Consider the following 21,839-nt stretch of genomic DNA (forward strand, 5'->3'; position numbering starts at 1 on the left):
CAGTGGTCGGCTGCTGAGGGACCAATATGTGTTGAATTATTTTAGTTAGTATGTGTGCTTTCAATTTTGGTTAAATATGTCCTGCGGTGGCAGAGGAATTGGGGTTTTTTTGGGTTCGTTTTTTTACGAATTTGGCCTCTTATGATGTTTGTGCGGTATACTGTGTGTAATACAAGGCTGCAGGGAGGCTACTGCATCCATTCATTTGTCTGTTCAGTTGATGTGTATGGATTTGTCCTGCATTTATTTTAGTGTGCAGACATGCAGGGTGTGTTATATACAGACCTTTGAATGTGTATGTATCATTTTGTATAATATGCTTGGATTCTGTGCTTTCCATCTTGTAGTCACTGTGACTTCAGTTTCGAAAGGAGCTGATGGTTTACCTGCTTTGTTTTGTCCTTATTCAATAAAGGAACATAATGTTACACATTGTGTTTTTATATTCATATGGAATGTGTATTTGTTTATATGACAGAGTACTAGGGCCACACTGAAGAAAAAGGATAAAGTCATACATTTATGAGGCTGGTTCTTTCTGCAGAAAAGCTACATATTGTTTTTACAGTTTTGATACTTATGACAATGTGATACTTAATATTCTGGCACATCAGCATGTCTTTGTTTATGAAACCATACTGAAGTACAATTTCACGAAATGCCCCACATCTGTCATTTTAACAACTGTCCTCCTTTAAAACAACCGGTTACAATATTATTACTTGTGTTTTTTTCCCCTCTGTGGCCCTAATATTCTATCATTTTATATATAGCCTTATAGTCTATGGGAAACTGTAAATTATCTAATGATAGCAACATAATCTAAAAATTATTTTTTATCCAAAATCATTGAAATTAATGATCACAAACGTTTAAATAATGACAGTGGGTCTAGTTATGTGATAACAATGTATAGTGAGCAGTGAAATAACTATTGGTTTCCATTTGTGGTGACTGCTGACTGACATTAGGGATGAGATTAAATAGATCCTGGAATTTAGCCTGGTCTGGAGCAGGCTAGCTCCACAGAATAAATCTCCATGGTAATTTATACCATAACATATCCTCCTGCCCCCTATCCATCTTTAGTGCAACCGGATTACGGATCAATTGAGCCAGGATCACCAAGATATCCTGGCTTAATCCCTTATCCTAGTTTTGTGCAACAGGCCCCTGTTCTACAACATAACAATAACACTATCACTGAGACAGTCCTGTTCTACTGTTCTACAACATAACAATAACCCTATCACTGAGACAGTCCTGTTCTACAACATAACAATAACCCTATCACTGAGACAGTCCTGTTCTACAACATAACAATAACCATATCACTGAGACAGTCCTGTTCTACTGTTCTACAACATAACAATAACCCTATCACTGAGACAGCCCTGTTCTACAACATAACAATAACCATATCACTGAGACAGTCCTGTTCTACTGTTCTACCACATAACAATAACCCTATCACTGAGACAGTCCTGTTCTACAACATAACAATAACCCTATCACTGAGACAGTCCTGTTCTAGAACATAACAATAACACTATCACTGAGACAGTCCTGTTCTACAACATAACAATAACACTATCACTGAGACAGTCCTGTTCTACTGTTCTACAACATAACAATAACCCTATCACTGAGACAGTCCTGTTCTACAACATAACAATAACACTATCACTGAGACAGTCCTGTTCTACAACATAACAATAACCAAATCACTGAGACAGTCCTGTTCTACAACATAACAATAACCCTATCACTGAGACAGTCCTGTTCTATAACAATAACACTATCACTGAGACAGTCCTGTTCTACAACATAATACCCCTATCACTGAGACAGTCCTGTTCTATAACATAACAATAACCCTGTCACTGAGACAGTCCTGTTCTATAACAATACCCCTATCACTGAGACAGTCCTGTTCTACAACATAACAATACCCCTATCACTGAGACAGTCCTGTTCTATTACATAACAATAACCCTATCACTGAGACAGTCCTGTTCTACAACATAACAATAACCCTATCACTGAGACAGTCCTGTTCTACAACATAACAATACCCCTATCACTGAGACAGTCCTGTTCTATTACATAACAATAACCATATCACTGAGACAGTCCTGTTCTACTGTTCTACAACATAACAATAACCCTGTCACTGAGACAGTCCTGTTCTACAACATAACAATAACCCTATCACTGAGACAGTCCTGTTCTATAACATAACAATAACCCTATCACTGAGAGAGACCTGTTCTACTGTTCTACAACATAACAATAATCCAATCACTGAGAAAGTCCTGTTCTACAACATAACTGTCACGTCCTGACCAGTAAAAGGGGTTATTTGTTATTGTAGTTTGGTCAGGGCGTGGCAGGGGATGTTTGTTTTGTGTGTTTCGGGGTTTTTGGTGTATGTTCTGTTTTCTATTTCTATGTGGGTTTTCTAGTTTTTCTATTTCTATGTTAGTTTTGGGAACAACCTCCAATTAGAAGCAGCTGGTTGTCGTTGCTTCTAATTGGAGGCCATATTTAAGTGGGTTTATTTTCTCTTGTGTTTGTGGGTAGTTTTTTTTTCGTATAGTCCTTGTGTCCTTACGGAACTGTTAGTTTACATCTATTTATTTTGTTTGTGTTCACTTATATAAATAAAAGAAGATGAGCACGATACCCGCTGCGCCTTGGTCCACTTACTACGACGCACCTGACAATAACAATAACACTATTGAATCAGTTGCACCTACATCCGGTTTTCAGTTGAGTTTGTGTGTTTAACTCTGCCCGTAAACACGCTGGATGATTCAGAGTCCATTGAAGAGCTTGAACGATTCATTGATGAGAGATACTTACGAACTCAAAGAAACATGTCGCTGGTTTCGGAGGATTCAAGCATTGTTAAGGACAGCCAACCCAATCAACAAAATAAACCAAAACCAGGTTGGCAAATAGTTATCAACAATGGAACCAAACCATCCCCTAGTAAGAGTGTGGCGAGTGGGGAGAGGTTTACTGATATGGATGTTGACTTGTTAAAATCCATCAATGAAAGGCTTGCCAAACTTGATATCTTGGATATATTACGAGAGGACATCAATGCATTATGTGCTAGTCTAGAATTCAGCCAACGTCAGATTGATGATCTAAGGAAAGAGAACACGGTGCTGAAAGATACTGTAGACTCTATTCATAGCAAGGTGGAGGTGGTGCAAAGGGAGAACAAACAACTTAAAGAAACCTTGCTTGATGTACAGTGTCGATCAATGCGGGACAATCTAATATTTTCAGGGATACCGGAGAATGACAACAGCAGAGGCTGTGAGGACACAGTCCGAGACTGTATGTCAACTCAACTAAAACTGCCCACTGATGTTGTGCGTAATGTCACTTTCTCCAGAGTCCATAGAATAGGTAAGGCCTCTGGAAATAGGCCATGGGCTATTACTGCATGTTTTGACAAATTTAAGCAAAATGAAATGACAAAGAACATGGGCAGAGAACTCAGAAACACTGATTTTGGAATGAATGATCACTTCCCCACCGAGATCAATGAAAGGAGAAAAAAACTATATCCCATCATGAAGGAAAAGCGTTGCCTGAGTCAACGAGTCTCCATGGTGATGGATAAACTTTATATCATCGGGCAATTGTATCGGGACCCTAGAGTAACTCCCCGGCTATTTTAATTGAATGTTCAAATTTGTGTGTTGTAGTGTATCATGACAACTTCAACTATAATGAATACATGCTCTATTGATCTCCACTTGATAAGGAAAGGGTTGCATATAGCTCAGGTTAATGTATGTAGCCTTCCTAACAAAATACATGAGGTTTTTAACTTGGTCAACATTAATAATATTCATATTTTGGCTTTGACTGAAACGCATTTAGATGCATCTGTAAATTATGGGCAAATTAACATTCCTGGATATAGTCTACTGAGAAGGGACAGGAATAAGAATGGTGGGGGTGTAGCACTGTACATTCAGAATCATATACCTTTTAAGAGGAGGGATGACCTTAATATATGTCAAGTAGAGGCACTATGGGCTCAAGTACATCTGCCTCACCAGGCAGCCATATTGGTGGGATGTGTGTATAGACCTTCTAGCTCTAAAGTGTCCTATTTGGATGACTTATGTACTGGGTTTGACCAGGCCACAGATAGCAACAGAGATGTATTTATGTTGGGTGATTTTAATATAAATTGGAAGGATCACAATAATTCGAATAGAACAAAATTGATGAGATATGCCGAGAACTGTGGTTTGAAACAAATGGTTAATGATACTACTAGATCATCAATTAAGTTGGGTCATCGTTCAGACACATGCATTGATCTGATTTTCTGTAATATACCATTGCAATGCTTAAAAGCCAGATCAATGCCAGTGGGCTGGACAGACCATAATATTGTGACCATAACCATCAACACCAAGGTTCCAAAGAAACCCCCTAGGATTGTGGTCAAGATAAATTTTAAAACATTTAATCATGCGCTATTTCTAAATGATTTGGCTGCTGTACCCTGGGAGCTGATTTATCTAGAGGATAATTTAAATCACGTTACAGAATGTTTTATTGATTTGCTCACTGAGGTAATGGACCATCATGCCCCTATAAGAAAGAGTACAGATGGTGCTCGTCCATCTCCATGGATTGATGATGAACTGCGTGAGGCTTTTTCTCAAAGAAATATGGCAAAAGTCTTAGCAGCCAAATCAAAATTAGAAATTGATGAACAGAATTATAGAACATTACGTAATTGTGCAGTTAAATTGAATCGAAAGAAAAAAAGTTATTTTACAACAATGCTTTTATTGATTGTAAAAATTATTCTAAAAAGGTATGGAACACAGTTACTTGGTACATCTATCTCATCATGCCCATCTAGTGTGGAGGTTGACGGGAGAATAATAACTAAACCAGTTGATATTGCCAATCATTTTGCAGATTTTTTTACAAAGAAAATACATTTACTGAGCAACACTGTAAACATACATTCTTCCAAGCAAGCTATTGTCCAATGGATTGATGATCATATTATGAGCAACAAGACCTGCTCTTTTAGTCTGCAAACGGTGTCAGTGAAGGAGGTGTTAAACCTATTGAAGTCATTACCTGATGGTAAATCTACAGGTTATGGTCTTATGGACAATTTTTTGCTACGCTGTGCTGCTCCCCAGATTGCAGTTCCACTGAGATACATATTTAATTAGTCACTGGAAAAGGGGATGTTTGCAAATGTATGGAAGCATGCCAAACTGTGTCCTATTCCGAAAGACTGCAAAGAACCCATTACTCCTGCCAATAGTCGACCAACTAGTCTACTCCCTACACTCAGTAAGACATTGGAGGGTATTGTGAGTAGACAAATATGGGAGTACATGGAAAAGAATGATCTGATTATAGCCAATCAGCATGCTTATCGCAAAAACCATTCCACTACCACTGCATTGGTTGACATGACTGACCAGTGGCTCAATGCTATGGATAATGGCAAGTTTGTGGGTGTACTATTTTTAGATTTCAGTGCAGCATTTGATTTAGTGGATCATGAAATAATTTTGACAAAATTAATGCATTATGGTTTTAAGGAGGTAGCATTGAATTGGGTACAGTCATATCTAACTGACAGGAAACAGTCCACCTATATCAATGGTTCATTTTCTTCCCCTCATGCTTTAAACTGTGGAATACCGCAGGGCAGCTGCCTTAGGCCACTTCTTTATTTAATATATACCAACGACCTTCCCTATGCCTTAGCTGAAACTCAAGCTACTATATTTGCAGATGATACTACAATTTATGCAGCAAGACAATCGGTTCAATAGGTACAGCAAGCTTTGCAAGGAGATTTGGAGAATATCAGGGAGTGGGTTTGCCAGAACAAACTTGTTTTAAACACCAAGAAAACCAAAGTTATGTTGGTCTGTTCCACTAGGAAAAGGCCAAAACAGCATGGGATACAATTAAGTATGGGAGGAGTACAAATTAAAGAAGTGGCAGAAACCAAACTATTGGGAGTGCAGCTAGACAACTGCTTATCATGGCCATCTCAAATAACTAATCAATGTAAAAAAAATAAATGCATGCATAATCAGAAGGATAGCTAAATATTTACCAGGAAAAATTCTTAAGCAGATAACACAAGCATTAATTGAGAGTCAGGTGAACTACTGTTCTGTGGTCTGGGGAAATGCATCATCAAGTGAAGTTAGGAGGCTGCAGAATACACAGATCAAAGCAGCAAGGATTGTTTTAAGGTGGAGACATGGTTCTTCTGTTGCAGTCATGCGCAATGTTCTTGGTTGGTCATCAATCGACAAGATAATTGAAAAAAACATGCTTATTTTATTTTATAATATACATAATTTAAAACGTCCAAGTTCTATTCACAACGGTATTCAGTTGGTAAGAGACAGACATTCCGTAAATACTAGGAATAGATTGTCCACCATTTATGCGTTATCCAGACAGAAAAGAGAAATAGGCAAAAGAACATTTCGATTTAGAACAATAAAGAAATTGAATAAATTAACTAAGCAAACCAGAAACCTTTCAATATATACATTTAAACATTATTTTAAAACGATTTAAATATAATACATAGAAATGTTGTGGGACTATAGTAGATGAAGAATCAATATTTTTTAGATTGAGTATTTATTGGGTCATTATGTTAGTATATTATGTATGTTTGTAATAGTGTGTTATATGTGAAAATGTGTTTGTATTATAAATTGTATTTTAATGTTTAAGGACTCTTGGAAGATTAGTCCAAATGGGGACTAAATGTCACATCCTGACCAGGGATTATTTGTCATTGTAGTTTGGTCAGGGCGTGGCAGGGGGTGTTGGTTTTGTGTGTTTCGGTGTTTTTGGGTTTAGGTTCCATGTTATCTATTTCTATGTTTATATCTAGTTTTCTATTTCTATGTTGGGTTTTTGGCAATGACCTTGAGAGAGACCTGGGGCACCGTCAGACACACACACACACTGGTCCAGAAACACACACTAGCACACGTAACACACATACATACAACAGACACCCACAGCTTTGCCTCTCCTCACCCTCTGTGCATAGTCATTGTCAATTAGACCTGATTAGCAGCTTAAGTAATAGGCGCTTATTATGGGGGAGTTCATTCACACACACATAGACACACACACTCATTAATAATGAGAATGGTGTAAGGCAGTGTTGTAATGAACCTGTATGTTCTGGTCTGGCGGTGGTGTGTGTATGTGTGTTTGTATGTGTGTTTGTGTTCATTCAAGTGTGTGGATGTCAGTGTGGTCTGACTGGGAGTTTGATGTGTCCAGAGAAACAGACAGAGACAGAATGTGCTGTCAGATAGATGATGGAGAGAGAGAGAGCGTGAGACAGAGAGTGAGAGAGAGAGAGCTGAGAACAGATTGAGAGGGAAAGCGAGAAATGGTCAGAAAGAAACAGAGACTACATATTGAGACGGCTGAAGACAGTGGGTAGAAACAGAGACTACACATTGAGACGGCTGAAGACAGTGGTAGAAACAGAGACTACATATTGAGACGGCTGAAGACAGTGGGTAGAAACAGAGACTACATATTGAGACGGCTGAAGACAGTGGGTAGAAACAGAGACTACATATTGAGACGGCTGAAGACAGTGGGTAGAAACAGAGACTACATATTGAGATGGCTGAAGACAGTGGGTAGAAACAGAGACTACATATTGAGACGGCTGAAGACAGTGGGTAGAAACAGAGACTACATATTGAGACGGCTGAAGACAGTGGGTAGAAACAGAGACTACATATTGAGACGGCTGAAAACAGTGGGTAGAAACAGAGCCTACATATTGAGACGGCTGAAGACAGTGGGTAGAAACAGAGACTACATATTGAGATGGCTGAAGACAGTGGGTAGAAACAGAGCCTACATATTGAGACGGCTGAAGACAGTGGGTAGAAACAGAGACTACATATTGAGACGGCTGAAGACAGTGGGTAGAAACAGAGACTACATATTGAGACGGCTGAAGACAGTGGGTAGAAACAGAGACTACATATTGAGACGGCTGAAGACAGTGGGTAGAAACAGAGACTACATATTGAGACGGCTGAAAACAGTGGGTAGAAACAGAGCCTACATATTGAGACGGCTGAAGACAGTGGGTAGAAACAGAGACTACATATTGAGATGGCTGAAGACAGTGGGTAGAAACAGAGCCTACATATTGAGACGGCTGAAGACAGTGGGTAGAAACAGAGACTACATATTGAGACGGCTGAAGACAGTGGGTAGAAACAGACTACATATTGAGACGGCTGAAGACAGTGGGTAGAAACAGAGACTACATATTGAGACGGCTGAAGACAGTGGGTAGATGTTCATATTATGTTGTGTTACCTGTCACTTTGATACCCTGATACTCTGTTCATGTTATGTTGTGTTACCTGTCACTGATACTGTTCAGCCATATTTCAGTGAACAATTACTGTCTGGTTTGTTCCCTAGTTATAGGATGCATCCCAAATGGCAACCTATTCCCAACATAGTGCACTACTATTGGCCAGAGCCACATGACCCTATTCTCTCTCTCTCTCTCTCTCTCTCTCTCTCTCTCTCCCTCTCCCAGTCTCTCACTATACTGTCCTCTCCCCGCCTCTCTAGGAGATAGATGGCTTGGAGGTGATTGGCACAGGCCAGCCCTTCACCTCTGTCACTGTGAAGCGGAGCCCCATATTGGAGGAGGAGGAGAGGGAGGAGCTTAGGGAGGCAGAGCAGAAGGAGAACCAGTAAGAAATGCCGCCCTCATCCTAAATCACTGACAAACAGTTTATCTAGTGGCTCATTGATTCTGATGATATCCTCATGTTGGTCCATTGTAGCGTTGCCAATAGTGACCGTGTGTATTGATTCTGAAAATATCCTCATGTTGGTCCATTGTAGCGTTGCCAATAGTGACCGTGTGTATTGATTCTGATGATATCCTCATGTTGGTCCATTGTAGCGTTGCCAATAGTGACCGTGTGTATTGATTCTGAAAATATCCTCATGTTGGTCCATTGTAGCGTTGCCTATAGTGACCGTGTGTATTGATTCTGAAAATATCCTCATGTTGGTCCATTGTAGCGTTGCCTATAGTGACCGTGTGTATTGATTCTGAAAATATCCTCATGTTGGTCCATTGTAGCGTTGCCAATAGTGACCGTGTGTATTGATTCTGAAAATATCCTCATGTTGGTCCATTGTAGCGTTGCCTATAGTGACCGTGTGTATTGATTCTGAAAATATCCTCATGTTGGTCCATTGTAGCGTTGCCTATAGTGACCGTGTGTATTGATTCTGGGGGCGGCAGGTAGCCTAGTGGTTAGAGCGTTGGGCCAGTAACCGAAAGGTTCCTGGATTAAATCCCAGAGCTGACAAGGTAAAAATCGTTCTGCCCCTGAACAAGGCAGTTAACCCGCTGTTCCCCGGTAGGCTGTCATTGTAAGTAAGTGACTGACTTGCCTAGTTAAATAAAGGTAAAATAAAATAAATAAAAAATATTCTCATGTTGGTCCATTGTAGCATGGCCGATAGTGACTGAGTGTACATCCCAAATGTACACTCATATGGCCCTATATGCCCTATATAGTCCTAGTGCACTACTTTTGATCAGAGCCTTATGGTACAGAGGGCACCTTATTCACTATGTAGGGCCCATAGGGGCCTCTGTTCAAAAGTAAGGCACTATATAAGCAATAGGATGCCATTTGAGACACGACCTGTCCCTCTGTCTGTTCCCAGTGACCCTCTGTCGCAGTTTGATGATGTCATGCTGGACGCGGTGCTGGTGCCTGCCCTGAGGTTCTGTGGGCAGCCCGCCCGCTGGACAGGCAACTCCACCTCTCACAAGGTACACACACACACACACACACACACACACACACACACACACACACACACACACACACACACACACACACACTGTTAACCTGTAGAGCCACCACGTATACACAGTAGAATGATAAAACTCTTGTTCATATGGTCTATTGTTTGGTGAGTGGAGGAGAAATGATTTCAACAACAGGTTTTAGTCATAGTACTCTTTCTTAGTTACAACACTGAAAAACAGCATATTATCTCCCCCTCCTCCCTCCCTCCCTCCCTCCCTCTCTCCTTCTCCATCATTTTCTCTTTCTCTCCCTCCCTCCCTCTCTCCTTCTCCATCCTCCTCTCAACCCTCCTCTGTCTCTCCACCTCCCTCCCTCTCTCCTTCTCCATCATTTTCTCTTTCTCTCCCTCCCTCCCTCTCTCCTTCTCCATCCTCCTCTCAACCCTCCTCTGTCTCTCTACCTCCTCCCTCCCTCTCTCCTTCTCCATCCTTTTCTCTTTCTCTCCCTCCTCTCTCTCTCCTTCTCCATCCTCCTCTCAACCCTCCTCTGTCTCTCTACCTCCTCCCTCTTATCTCCCTCTCTACCTTACCCCCTCTCCCTCTCTCCCTCTCTCTCTCTCCTCCCTCACACTCTCCTTCTTCATCCTCCTTTCAATCCTCCTCTCTCTCCCTCCCTCCCCTCTGTCTGCCTCCCTTCTCTCAACCCCTATCTCTCTCCCCTCCCTCTTATCTCCCTCTCTCCCGTACCCCCTCTCCCTGGTATCAGTGCCAGGGTAACGTTTGAGGCCCTGTCAGGAGAGAGAGCCAGTTCAGACATGGAGGTGCAGAACGAGGGCAGTACAGCAGTTTACTACAGCTGGCAGCGCCTGGCTGTACCACACAGCTTCCCTGACGCCAGGACACACACACACAGCACTTCTACTTCAACACCTCCACAGGTACACACACACACTACACATGTACGCGCAGACACACTATGAACGTACACACACGCTGTGCTTTTGTTCACACAGCTGGCAGCATTCACGTCAATGCATGTCATAATTACAACCTGCTTTGTCCTCCTTTCTCTTTCTCTGTCCCTCTCTCCCCCCATTCCTCTCTCCTTCTCCCCATCTCTCTCTCTCTCTCTCTCCCCTTCTCCCCTCCCCATCTCTCCTTCTCCCCATCTCTCTCCTTCTCCCCTCCCCATCTCTCGCTCTCCTTCTCCCCATCTCTCTCCTCCTTCTCCCCACCCCATCTCTCTCTCTCTCTCCCCTTCTCCCCTCCCCATCTCTCTCTCTCCTTCTCCCCATCTCTCTCTCCTTCTCCCCTCCCCATCTCTCTCTCCTTCTCCCCATCTCTCTCCTTCTCCCCTCCCCATCTTTCTCTCTCCTTCTCCCCATCTCTCTCTCCTTCTCCCCTCCCCATCTCTCTCTCTCCTTCTCCCCATCTCTCTCTCCTTCTCCCCTCCCCATCTCTCTCTCCTTCTCCCCATCTCTCTCCTTCTCCCCTCCCCATCTCTCTCTCTCCTTCTCCCCATCTCTCTCCTTCTCCCCTCCCCATCTCTCTCTCTCCTTCTCCCCATCTCTCTCCCCTTCTCCCCTCCCCATCTCTCTCTTTCTCTCTCTCTCCTTCTCCCCTCCCCATCTCTCTCTCTCCTTTCTCCCCTCCCATCTCTCTCTCTCTCTGTATCTATCTCTGTACCAGGTGTGATTCTACCAGGTGACAGCCAGCGTGTAGAGTTTATATTTAAGTCGGAGGTCCCAGGCGTCAGGACAGAGGTGTGTGGCGTCTCAACACACACCCTGTCCTGCTGGGCAGAGCTTCCATCCAGGTGACACTGAGGGGCGTGGCTCTCTACCAGGACAAGACCACCGACCAGAGACACGCCCTAGAGGTCTGTGTGGAGTGGGGGGAGGGAGGAGAGGGAGGGAGGGTGTGGGGGAGGGAGGGTGGGTGGGGGGGAGGGAGGGAGGGAGGGAGGGTGGAGAGGGAGGGAGGGTGGGTGGGGGGGAGGGAGGGAGGGAGGGAGAGTGTGTGGGGGAGGGAGGGGGAGGGAGGGTGGAGAGGAAGAGTGTGTGGGGAGGGAGGGAGGGTGGGGGGAGGGTGTGTGTGAGGAGGGAGGGTGGGTGTTGGGAGGGGGAGGGAGTGTGGGGAAAGGGGAGGGAGGATCTGGGAGGGAGGGAGGGTGTGGGGAGGGACTGTGTGGGGAGGACTGTGTATGTGTGGGGAGGGGAGGGTGTGTGGAGTGGGGGGGGGGGGGGAGTGGGAGGGAGGGAGGGTGGGTGGGGGGGAGGGAGGGTGGAGAGGGAGGGAGGGAGGGGTGGAGAGGGAGTGAGGGAGGGTGGGTGGGGGGAGGGTGTGTGTGAGGAGGGAGGGTGTGGGGAGGGAGGGTGTGTGTGAGGAGGGTGGGGAGGGGAGGGAGGGTGTGTGTGGGGAAGTCTGAGGGTGCGTGGGGAGGGAGGGAGGGAGGGTGTGGGGAGGGAGGGTGTGGGGGGAGGATGTGGGGAGGGAGGGAGGGTGTGGGGGAGGGGAGGGAGGGTGTGAGGAGGGAGGGAGGGTGTGTGTGAGGAGGGGAGGGAGGGAGGGTGTGAGGAGGGAGGGAGGGTGTGAGGAGAGAGGGAGGGTGTGGGGAGGGAGGGTGTGTGTGAGGAGGGAGGGTGTGAGGAGGGAGGGAGGGTGTGTTTGTAACTTCACAGTTGTATTAAGCATAATTGTGTTTGTTTGTGTATTCATGTGTTTATGTGTGTCTCTCTCTGTCTCTCTCTGTGTGTGTGTGTGTGTGTGTGTGTGTGTGTCTCTCTCTCTCTGTGTGTGTGTGTCTCTCTCTCTCTCTGTGTGTGTGTGTGTGTGTGTGTGTGTGTGTGTGTGTGTGTGTGTGTGTGTGTGTGTGTGTGTGTGTGTGTGTGTGTGTGTGTGTAGAGGGAGCTGCAGCAGAGAGAGGCTGCGTCAGTGTGTCGGTCGTTGGTGTGTGACGTGTTACGAGGCGTCCTCACCCCAGAAAGACCCAGCTCCCCTGCGGAGCTCTACACCACCGAGGAAGAACACTTCCACAACAGGAACCCAAAGGTACACTACACCTGGAAGATAGACTCAGAGAAATGACGTCGCATGCACCAAGTAAACACAATATCCCGTAAATTTCCACCACAACTAAGAAGCATCACCTCTCCGCTGTTGTGGTTCCCGTGGCTACCACGTCGTAGGAGCGAGAAGTGCACCTCTGTGAGAGCAAAGTCTTGCATTGAGCTCATCTTAATATCTGCGATGCTGCTCGTTGCCATTTCACTGAGTCTACCTTTAAGAAAGACGGGGGGGGGATGCCCCGCAAAATTCATAAACTGTCACGACCACAGACTCCTAAGCACAGGGGGTCAGAGACACTAAAACAGCTCTGAACGTCCATTCTCTCAGTTCCACACAGCCAGCATCATCACTCTGAACGTCCATTCTCTCAGTTCCACACAGACAGCATCATCACTCTGAACGTCCATTCTCTCAGTTCCACACAGCCAGCATCATCACTCTGAACGTCCATTCTCTCAGTTCCACACAGCCAGCATCATCACTCTGAACGTCCATTCTCTCAGTTCCACACAGACAGCATCATCACTCTGAACGTCCATTCTCTCAGTTCCACACAGCCAGCATCATCACTCTGAACGTCCATTCTCTCAGTTCCACACAGCCAGCATCATCACTCTGAACGTCCATTCTCTCAGTTCCACACAGCCAGCATCATCACTTTGAACGTCCATTCTCTCAGTTCCACACAGCCAGCATCATCACTCTGAACGTCCATTCTCTCAGAATCCACACAGTCAGCATTATCACTCTGAACGTCCATTCTCTCAGTTCCACACAGCCAGCATCATCACTCTGAATGTTCATTCTCTCAGTTCCACACAGCCAGCATCATCACTCTGAACGTCCATTCTCTCAGTTCCACACAGCCAGCATCATCACTCTGAACGTCCATTCTCTCAGTTCCACACAGCCAGCATCATCACTCTGAACGTCCATTCTCTCAGTTCCACACAGACAGCATCATCACTCTGAACGTCCATTCTCTCAGTTCCACACAGCCAGCATCATCACTCTGAACGTCCATTCTCTCAGAATCCACACAGCCAGCATCATCACTCTGAACGTTCATTCTCTCAGTTCCACACAGCCAGCATCATCACTCTGAACGTCCATTCTCTCAGTTCCACACAGCCAGCATCATCACTCTGAACGTCCATTCTCTCCGAATCCACACAGCCAGCATCATCACTCTGATGTGCCTCTCAAATGGAACCCTACATAGTGTACTATGTAGGGAATAGGATGCCATTTGGGACACACACGGATTCATCCTTAACAATCAAATGAGTTATGTTGACAATAATTGGTCAAAAGATCAGAATTGGCCTGCCTGTGTAAAGATCAGAATTGGGCTTCCTGTGTAAAGATCAGAATTGGGCTTCCTGTTTAAACATCAGAATTGGGCTTCCTGTTTAAACATCAGAATTGGGCTTCCTGTTTAAACATCAGAATTGGGCTTCCTGTTTAAACATCAGAATTGGGCTTCCTGTTTAAACATCAGAATTGGGCTTCCTGTTTAAACATCAGAATTGGGCTTCCTGTTTAAACATCAGAATTGGGCTTCCTGTTTAAACATCAGAATTGGGCTTCCTGTTTAAACATCAGAATTGGGCTTCCTGTTTAAACATCAGAATTGGGCTTCCTGTTTAAACATCAGAATTGGGCTTCCTGTTTAAACATCAGAATTGGGCTTCCTGTTTAAACATCAGAATTGGGCTTCCTGTTTAAACATCAGAATTGGGCTTCCTGTTTAAACATCAGAATTGGGCTTCCTGTTTAAACATCAGAATTGGGCTTCCTGTTTAAACATCAGAATTGGGCTACCTGTGTGAGACAGAAAGAGCTAGGAGCTTGTCTCTGTTGGGACAACACAGGATGCAGCCTCAGCTAGACATTGTGGGTGTGTCCAAAATGGCACCCTATTCCCTATATAGTACAGTGTGCACTACTTTTGACCAGGGCCCTGGTAGTAGTGCACTATATAGTGAAGTGTCCAATCAAAACACATATTTTGACCAATGGGTAAATATGTGCATTGTGTAGATAGTCCTCTGAGAAAACCAATGGTCCAAACCTCAAGTCTCTATGATAATCTGTTCAACGGTTATTGGAGTTTTTACCCTTGTAGGATGGCCAGAATTAGGGCGACTAAATCAATGAAGGCCAGATAAATGTTTTTGTCCTGAATCAGGTTAATAGCATCGCGTCAGAGAATTAAGGCTAACTGACAGGTTCACCGTTGAACTCACCATCTTTCTTCTTGAATCCGCAGGGCATAAAACAATATCGAGGTAAAATAGATATTGATTTCGAGACATGACGTGTAGTATTTTCAAATTAAGTTTTGTATACACTTTTTAATTATTCATGTGAGATTTCTCACAAAAAAACAAGAATATCTCTGCGAAATGCAGACGGAGCACAAAGCTTTTTATTTTCAAAGACTTTTACATTTAATTCAGCTCATGTCATGCTACTTGAGCTTTTTGCGACCTGCAGAAACGACCACCACAAGATGTAAAATCCTCTAAAGTCACTAGGAGAAATCGGCACCACTATGTCAACAGAGCTCGGTGCTTATTATGGGATGTATTAGGTAACGACATCCAGCTTCTTAGATATAACGATAATGATGAGAGAAAGACCCCACTGAACGATTCAGGACATGAAGAATCATATTTGTCTTGGTAAAAATGTATTTTCTAACGTAAGGAAGTGAAATTTCAAAAACAAAGGGTGTTTTCACATGCTCTCTAGGCAGAGTGGGTAGACACCCTATATATAGGGGATAGGATGACATTTCAGCCACTGTCATTATCAACATTATCAGCCATTACTATAATTATGTGTGATCATGGCTTTTGTCATTGAACATGAATGGATTCTCTCTCAATATGTAAAAACAGACCAACAGAAAAAAGGACAAAGACTTAAAGGAGTCCTCAGTGATTACTATGATGACGATGATTTAGGTTCATTCATGGTTCTAGCTGATTTCTGAATAGAATAACACCTTCCTCTTTCTGTTGGGTTGTTTAGTCACACACACACACACACACACACACACACACACACACACACACACACACACACACACACACACACACACACACACACAACTGGCCCATACTGTGTTTGTAACAGTAAACTGTTGGTCCATCTCGGTCCTAGCTGCAGTACCGTTATGAGACAGTGGAGGCGCTGAAGAGCCTGTGGCAGCAGGTGACCGCAGAAACAGGAGGAGACAGAGAAACAGCCTGGGACCTCTCTGTGTCTACACTACGACAGGTACACACACACACACACATACCTCACGTGCGCAGCAGAGATGCAACAGGTCCCATTCACAGAGTCTCAACTGGGGATGGAACCCCTAACCTTCCCATCTCCTCCTCTCCTCCCTCTCCCTCTCCCTCTCCCTCTCCCTCTCCTCTCCTATCCCTCTCCCTCTCCTCTCTGTTCCCCTCTCCAGGCGGTGCTGGCTCTGCCCCAGGGGGACGGGGAGCAGGATGGACCCCAGGAGAGGCTCACCAGAGAGTGGGCTCTGGGCCTCTATAACACCCTCCTGCTGGAACTCACCCAGCCACTCATACAACACACGCCACTACCACTCAACGCTATAGGGTGAGGAGGGGAGGGAGGGAGGGAGGAATAAATAAATATAGAGGTGGGAGGAGAGAGAAAGAAAGAGAGACAGGAAGGGAGACAGAGCTGCAGCACCGGTCTGGAGAAAAGAGACGAGGGAATATTGATGGGGAAACGAAAGAATGAAAGGCTACCACAGAAATTGATCAACAGTGCAGTTCATTATTAAAAAAAAGTGTGTGTGTGTGTGTGTGTGTGTGTGTGTGTGTGTGTGTGTGTGTGTGTGTGTGTGTGTGTGTTGTGTGTGTGTGTGTGTGTGTGTGTGTGTGTGTCAACCCCTGCAGGTTGCAGCTGTGGAGAGAGCTGTTGGACGGTCTGGTCAGTGCAGCTCTGTGGCTCAGACATCTACTGGGTCTCCCTGAGACAGACACATGGGAGGAACACACACAGGACCACCACCACAGCTGTGAGTCTAACACACAGGACCACCACCACAGCTGTGAGTCGAACACACAGGACCACCACCACAGCTGTGAGTCTAACACACACAGGACCACCACCACAGCTGTGAGTCTAACACACAGGACCACCACCACAGCTGTGAGTCTAACACACAGGACCACCACCACAGCTATGAGTCTAACACACAGGACCACCACCACAGCTGTGAGTCTAACACAAACAGGACCACCACCACAGCTGTGAGTCTAACACACAGTACCACCACCACAGCTGTGAGTCTAACACACACAGGACCACCACCACAGCTGTGAGTCTAACACACAGGACCACCACCACAGATCTGAGTCTAACACACAGGACCACCACCACAGCTGTGAGTCTAACACACACAGGACCACCACCACAGCTGTGAGTCTAACACACACAGGACCACCACCACAGCTGTGAGTCTAACACACACAGGACCACCACCACAGCTGTGAGTCTAACACACACAGGACCACCACCACAGCTGTGAGTCTAACACACACAGGACCACCACCACAGCTGTGAGTCTAACACACACAGGACCACCACCACAGCTGTGAGTCTAACACACACAGGACCACCACCACAGCTGTGAGTCTAACACACAGGACCACCACTACAGCTGTGAGTCTAACACACACAGTACCACCACCACAGCTGTGAGTCTAACACACACAGGACCACCACCACAGCTGTGAGTCTAACACACAGGACCACCACCACAGCTGTGAGTCTAACACACACAGGACCACCACCACAGCTGTGAGTCTAACACACACAGGACCACCACCACAGCTGTGAGTCTAACACACACAGGACCACCACCACAGCTGTGAGTCTAACACACAGGACCACCACCACAGCTGTGAGTCTAACACACAGGACCACCACCACAGCTATGAGTCTAACACAAACAGGACCACCACCACAGCTGTGAGTCTAACACACACAGGACCACCACCACAGCTGTGAGTCTAACACACAGGACCACCACCACAGCTGTGAGTCTAACACACACAGGACCACCACCACAGCTGTGAGTCTAACACACACAGTACCACCACGACAGATGTGAGTCTAACACACAGTACCACCACAACAGCTGTGAGTCTAACACACAGGACCACCACCACAGCTGTGAGTCTAACACACAGGACCACCACCACAGCTGTGAGTCTAACACACAGGACCACCACCACAGATGTGAGTCTAACACACAGGACCACCACCACAGCTGTGAGTCTAACACACACAGGACCACCACCACAGCTGTGAGTCTAACACACACAGGACCACCACCACAGCTGTGAGTCTAACACACAGGACCACCACCACAGCTGTGAGTCTAACACAAACAGGACCACCACCACAGCTGTGAGTCTAACACACAGGACCACCACCACAGCTGTGAGTCTAACACACACAGGACCACCACCACAGCTGTGAGTCTAACACACAGGACCACCACCACAGCTGTGAGTCTAACACACACAGGACCACCACCACAGCTGTGAGTCTAACACACACAGGACCACCACCACAGCTGTGAGTCTAACACACAGGACCACCACCACAGCTGTGAGTCTAACACACAGGACCACCACCACAGCTGTGAGTCTAACACACACAGGACCACCACCACAGCTGTGAGTCTAACACACACAGGACCACCATCACGACACACACGACACACACAAGCATGTACACTGACATACACACAAACACACACACTATCAGCCTGTCTACCACTACAACCCACTATCAGCCCGTCTACCACTACAACCCACTATCAGCCTGTCTACCACTATAACCCACTATCAGCCTGTCTACCACTACAACCCACTATCAGCCTGTCTACCACTACAACCCACTATCAGCCTGTCTACCAGTACAACCCACTATCAGCCTGTCTACCAGTACAACCCACTATCAGCCCGTCTACCAGTACAACCCACTATCAGCCTGTCTACCAGTACAACCCACTATCAGCCCGTCTACCAGTACAACCCACTATCAGCCCATTCCTTTCCAGGGGGAAAGATGAAGAAAGAGGAGAAGTTTGAGAAGAAGGCAGGAGCAACCCTGAAGGAGGAGAAGAAAGGAGGGAGCGTCAAAGAGAAGGAGGAGAAGAAGGGAGCAGCCAAGCCTGCTGTGAAGGCTTAACCTCCTACCCCCTCACCTCCTACCCCTTAACATCCTACCCCTTAACCTCCTACCCCTTAACCTCCTGCCCCCGAACATCCTACCCCTAATTCCTACCCCTTAACCTCCTACCCCTTAACCTCCTACCCCCTAACCTCCTACCCCCTAACCTCCTACCCCTTAACCTCCTACCCCCTAACCTCCTACCCCTTAACCTCCTACCCCTTAACCTTCTACCCCTTAACCTCCTAACCTCCTACCCCCTAACCTCCTACCCCTTACTCTCCTACCCCTAGTCACTTTGTGTATATGTTATCAAGCTCTATTCCTAACCAGAGATACTATGTTTATCTGAAGGATCAAATAGGTGTTAGTAATATAGTGTAACTCCTAGTCTATCAGAGAGTGGGGTGGAGCTATTACCAGATGATGTATACCTATCCAATCAGAGAGTGGGGTGGAGCTATTACCAGATGATGTATACCTGTCCAATCCCTTCAAACCTCTAAAGTGTCTAGATCAGGGCTCTCCAACCCTGTTCCTGGAGAGACACCCTCCTGTAGGTTTTAACTCCAACCCTGTTCCTGGAGAGACACCCTCCTGTAGGTTTTAACTCCAACCCTGTTCCTTGAGAGATACCCTCCTGTAGGTTTTAACCCCAACCCTGTTCCTAGAGAGATACCCTCCTGTAGGTTTTATCTCCAACCCTGTTCCTGGAGAGGTACCCTCCTGTAGGTTTTAACTCCAACCCTGTTCCTGGAGAGACACCCTCCTGTAGGTTTTATCTCCAACCCTGTTCCTGGAGAGATACCCTCCTGTAGGTTTTAACTCCAACCCTGTTCCTGGAGAGATACCCTCCTGTAGGTTTTATCTCCAACCCTGTTCCTGGAGAGACACCCTCCTGTAGGTTTTATCTCCAACCTTGTTCCTTGAGAGAAACCCTCCTGTAGGTTTTCACCTCCTGTAGGTTTTCAGGGATGATTTTAAGTTAAACCTACAGGAGGGTTTCTCTCCAGGAACAGGGTTGACACCAACACCAGATGGCAGCAAACACCTGTCTGTCTGTATGTTTGTCTGCTTGTCTGTTTGTTTGTCTGCCTGTATGTCTGCCTATCTGTATGTCTGGCTGTCTGCCTGTTTGTCTGCCTGTCTGTCTGCCTGTATGCTTGTCTGTCTTCCTGCTTGTCTGTCTGTCTGCTTGTATGTATGTCTGCCTGCCTGCCTGTCTGCCTATTTGTCTGCTTGTCTGTCTGCTTGTCTGTCTGTTTGTCTGCCTGTCTGCCTTTCTCTCCTCTTTCTCCTCACTCTCTCTCTCTCTCTTTCTCTTCCTCCTCTCTCTCTCCATCTCTCTCCATCTCTCTGATGGTTAGTTGAGTCATAGGTGAGCAACAGTTTATTTGTCACCAGGTGCCATGGTAACCGAACACTGTGTGAATATGTGCATCTGCTCTCAAACTGTGTCCAGGTTGTGAGTTATGACACCTGTACCGGCCACACACACACATTACACACACACTACACACACTACACGCACGTAGGCGGCGCGCACACACACACACACACACACACACACACAGCTAGAGGCATGTCCATCTGTACACCAACAACTATGAACAGAACGTACGGCAGAAATATCACAATCACAAGGACACGACTACCAGCACACCCACTCTCTCTCTATCTATCTCTCTTTCTGTCTGTCTGTTTTTCTTTATCTCTCTCTCCCCACCTGGGTTCATTCTCTCTAACTCTCTCTCTAACTCTCTCTTTCTCTCTAACTCTCTCTTTCTCTCTCTCTCTCGCTCTATAACCCACCATCTCCCTCCCTCCACCATCCCCCTCTCCGCATCCCTCCCTCGCTCTCTAACCATCTCTCTCCCTACCCCCATCCTTCTCTCCCTCTCTCCCTCCCCCTTCCCTCTCCCCCATCCCTCTCTCCCTCCCTCACTCCCCCATCCCTCTCCCCTCCTCCCCCATCCCTCTCTTCCAGGAGCATCCTGGCAGTAAGAAGATGTGGTGGGGGGGTGTCCTGCTCTCACTCTAACCCATCCCTCTCTCTCCCTCCCTCCCTCCCTCCCACATCCATCTCTCTCCCTCCCTCCCTCCCTCCCCCATCCCTCCTCCCCCATCCCTCTCCCCTCCTCCCCCATCCCTCTCTTCCAAAGGAGGTTGGTGGCACCTTAATTGGGGAGGACTGGCTCTTGGTAATGGCTGGAGCGGTATACGGTGGATTCGGAAAGTAATCAGACCTCTTTTTTGCTACGCATTTTGTTACGTTACAGCCTTATTTTTCTTCTAATCATCTACACACAATACCCCATAATGAAAAAGCAAAAACAGGTTTTAAGAAATGTTTGTATATGTATTAAAAAGAAAAAAACGGAAATATCACATTTACATAAGTATTCGGACCCTTTGCTATGAGACTTGAAATTGAGCTCAGGTGCATCCTGTTTCCATCGATCATCCTTTAGATGTTTCTACAACTTCATTGGAGTCCACCTGTGGTAAATTCAATTGATTGGACATGATTTGAAAAGGCACCCACTTGTCTGTATAAGGTCCCACAGTTGACAGTGCATGTCAGAGCAAAAACCAAGCCATGAGGTTGAAGGAATTGTTTGTCGAGCTCCGAGACAGGATTGTGTCGAGGCATATATCTGAGGAAGGGTACCAA

At 45.8% G+C, this 21,839-nt stretch overlaps 2 protein-coding genes across 2 annotated transcripts in view; both read left to right on the forward strand.

Annotated features, from left to right (window-relative positions):
- The window catches only part of LOC106592609 (MYCBP-associated protein), a 29,477-nt gene extending 17,787 nt beyond the window's left edge, over positions 1–11,690 (forward strand). Inside the window, exons 10-13 of the mRNA XM_082969474.1 lie at positions 8,671–8,795; positions 9,790–9,898; positions 10,644–10,815; positions 11,567–11,690. Coding sequence (XP_082825600.1) covers positions 8,671–8,795; positions 9,790–9,898; positions 10,644–10,661 — 252 coding nt within the window. The 3' untranslated portion in view covers positions 10,662–10,815; positions 11,567–11,690. The remainder of the gene's footprint in view (positions 1–8,670; positions 8,796–9,789; positions 9,899–10,643; positions 10,816–11,566) is intronic.
- LOC145864225 (MYCBP-associated protein-like) lies at positions 10,693–21,223 on the forward strand. Its single transcript, XM_082969479.1, has 7 exons — positions 10,693–10,714; positions 11,614–11,756; positions 12,782–12,928; positions 16,118–16,234; positions 16,419–16,570; positions 16,876–16,997; positions 19,053–21,223. Exons 1-7 carry the CDS (start codon positions 10,693–10,695, stop codon positions 19,181–19,183), a joined length of 834 nt encoding a protein of 277 aa, XP_082825605.1. The 3' UTR covers positions 19,184–21,223.
- Positions 21,224–21,839: the final 616 nt, after the last annotated feature.

Source organism: Salmo salar, chromosome 02 (assembly GCF_965601325.2).
Source record: "Salmo salar chromosome 02, fSalSal1, whole genome shotgun sequence".
Lineage (NCBI taxonomy): Eukaryota > Metazoa > Chordata > Actinopteri > Salmoniformes > Salmonidae > Salmo > Salmo salar.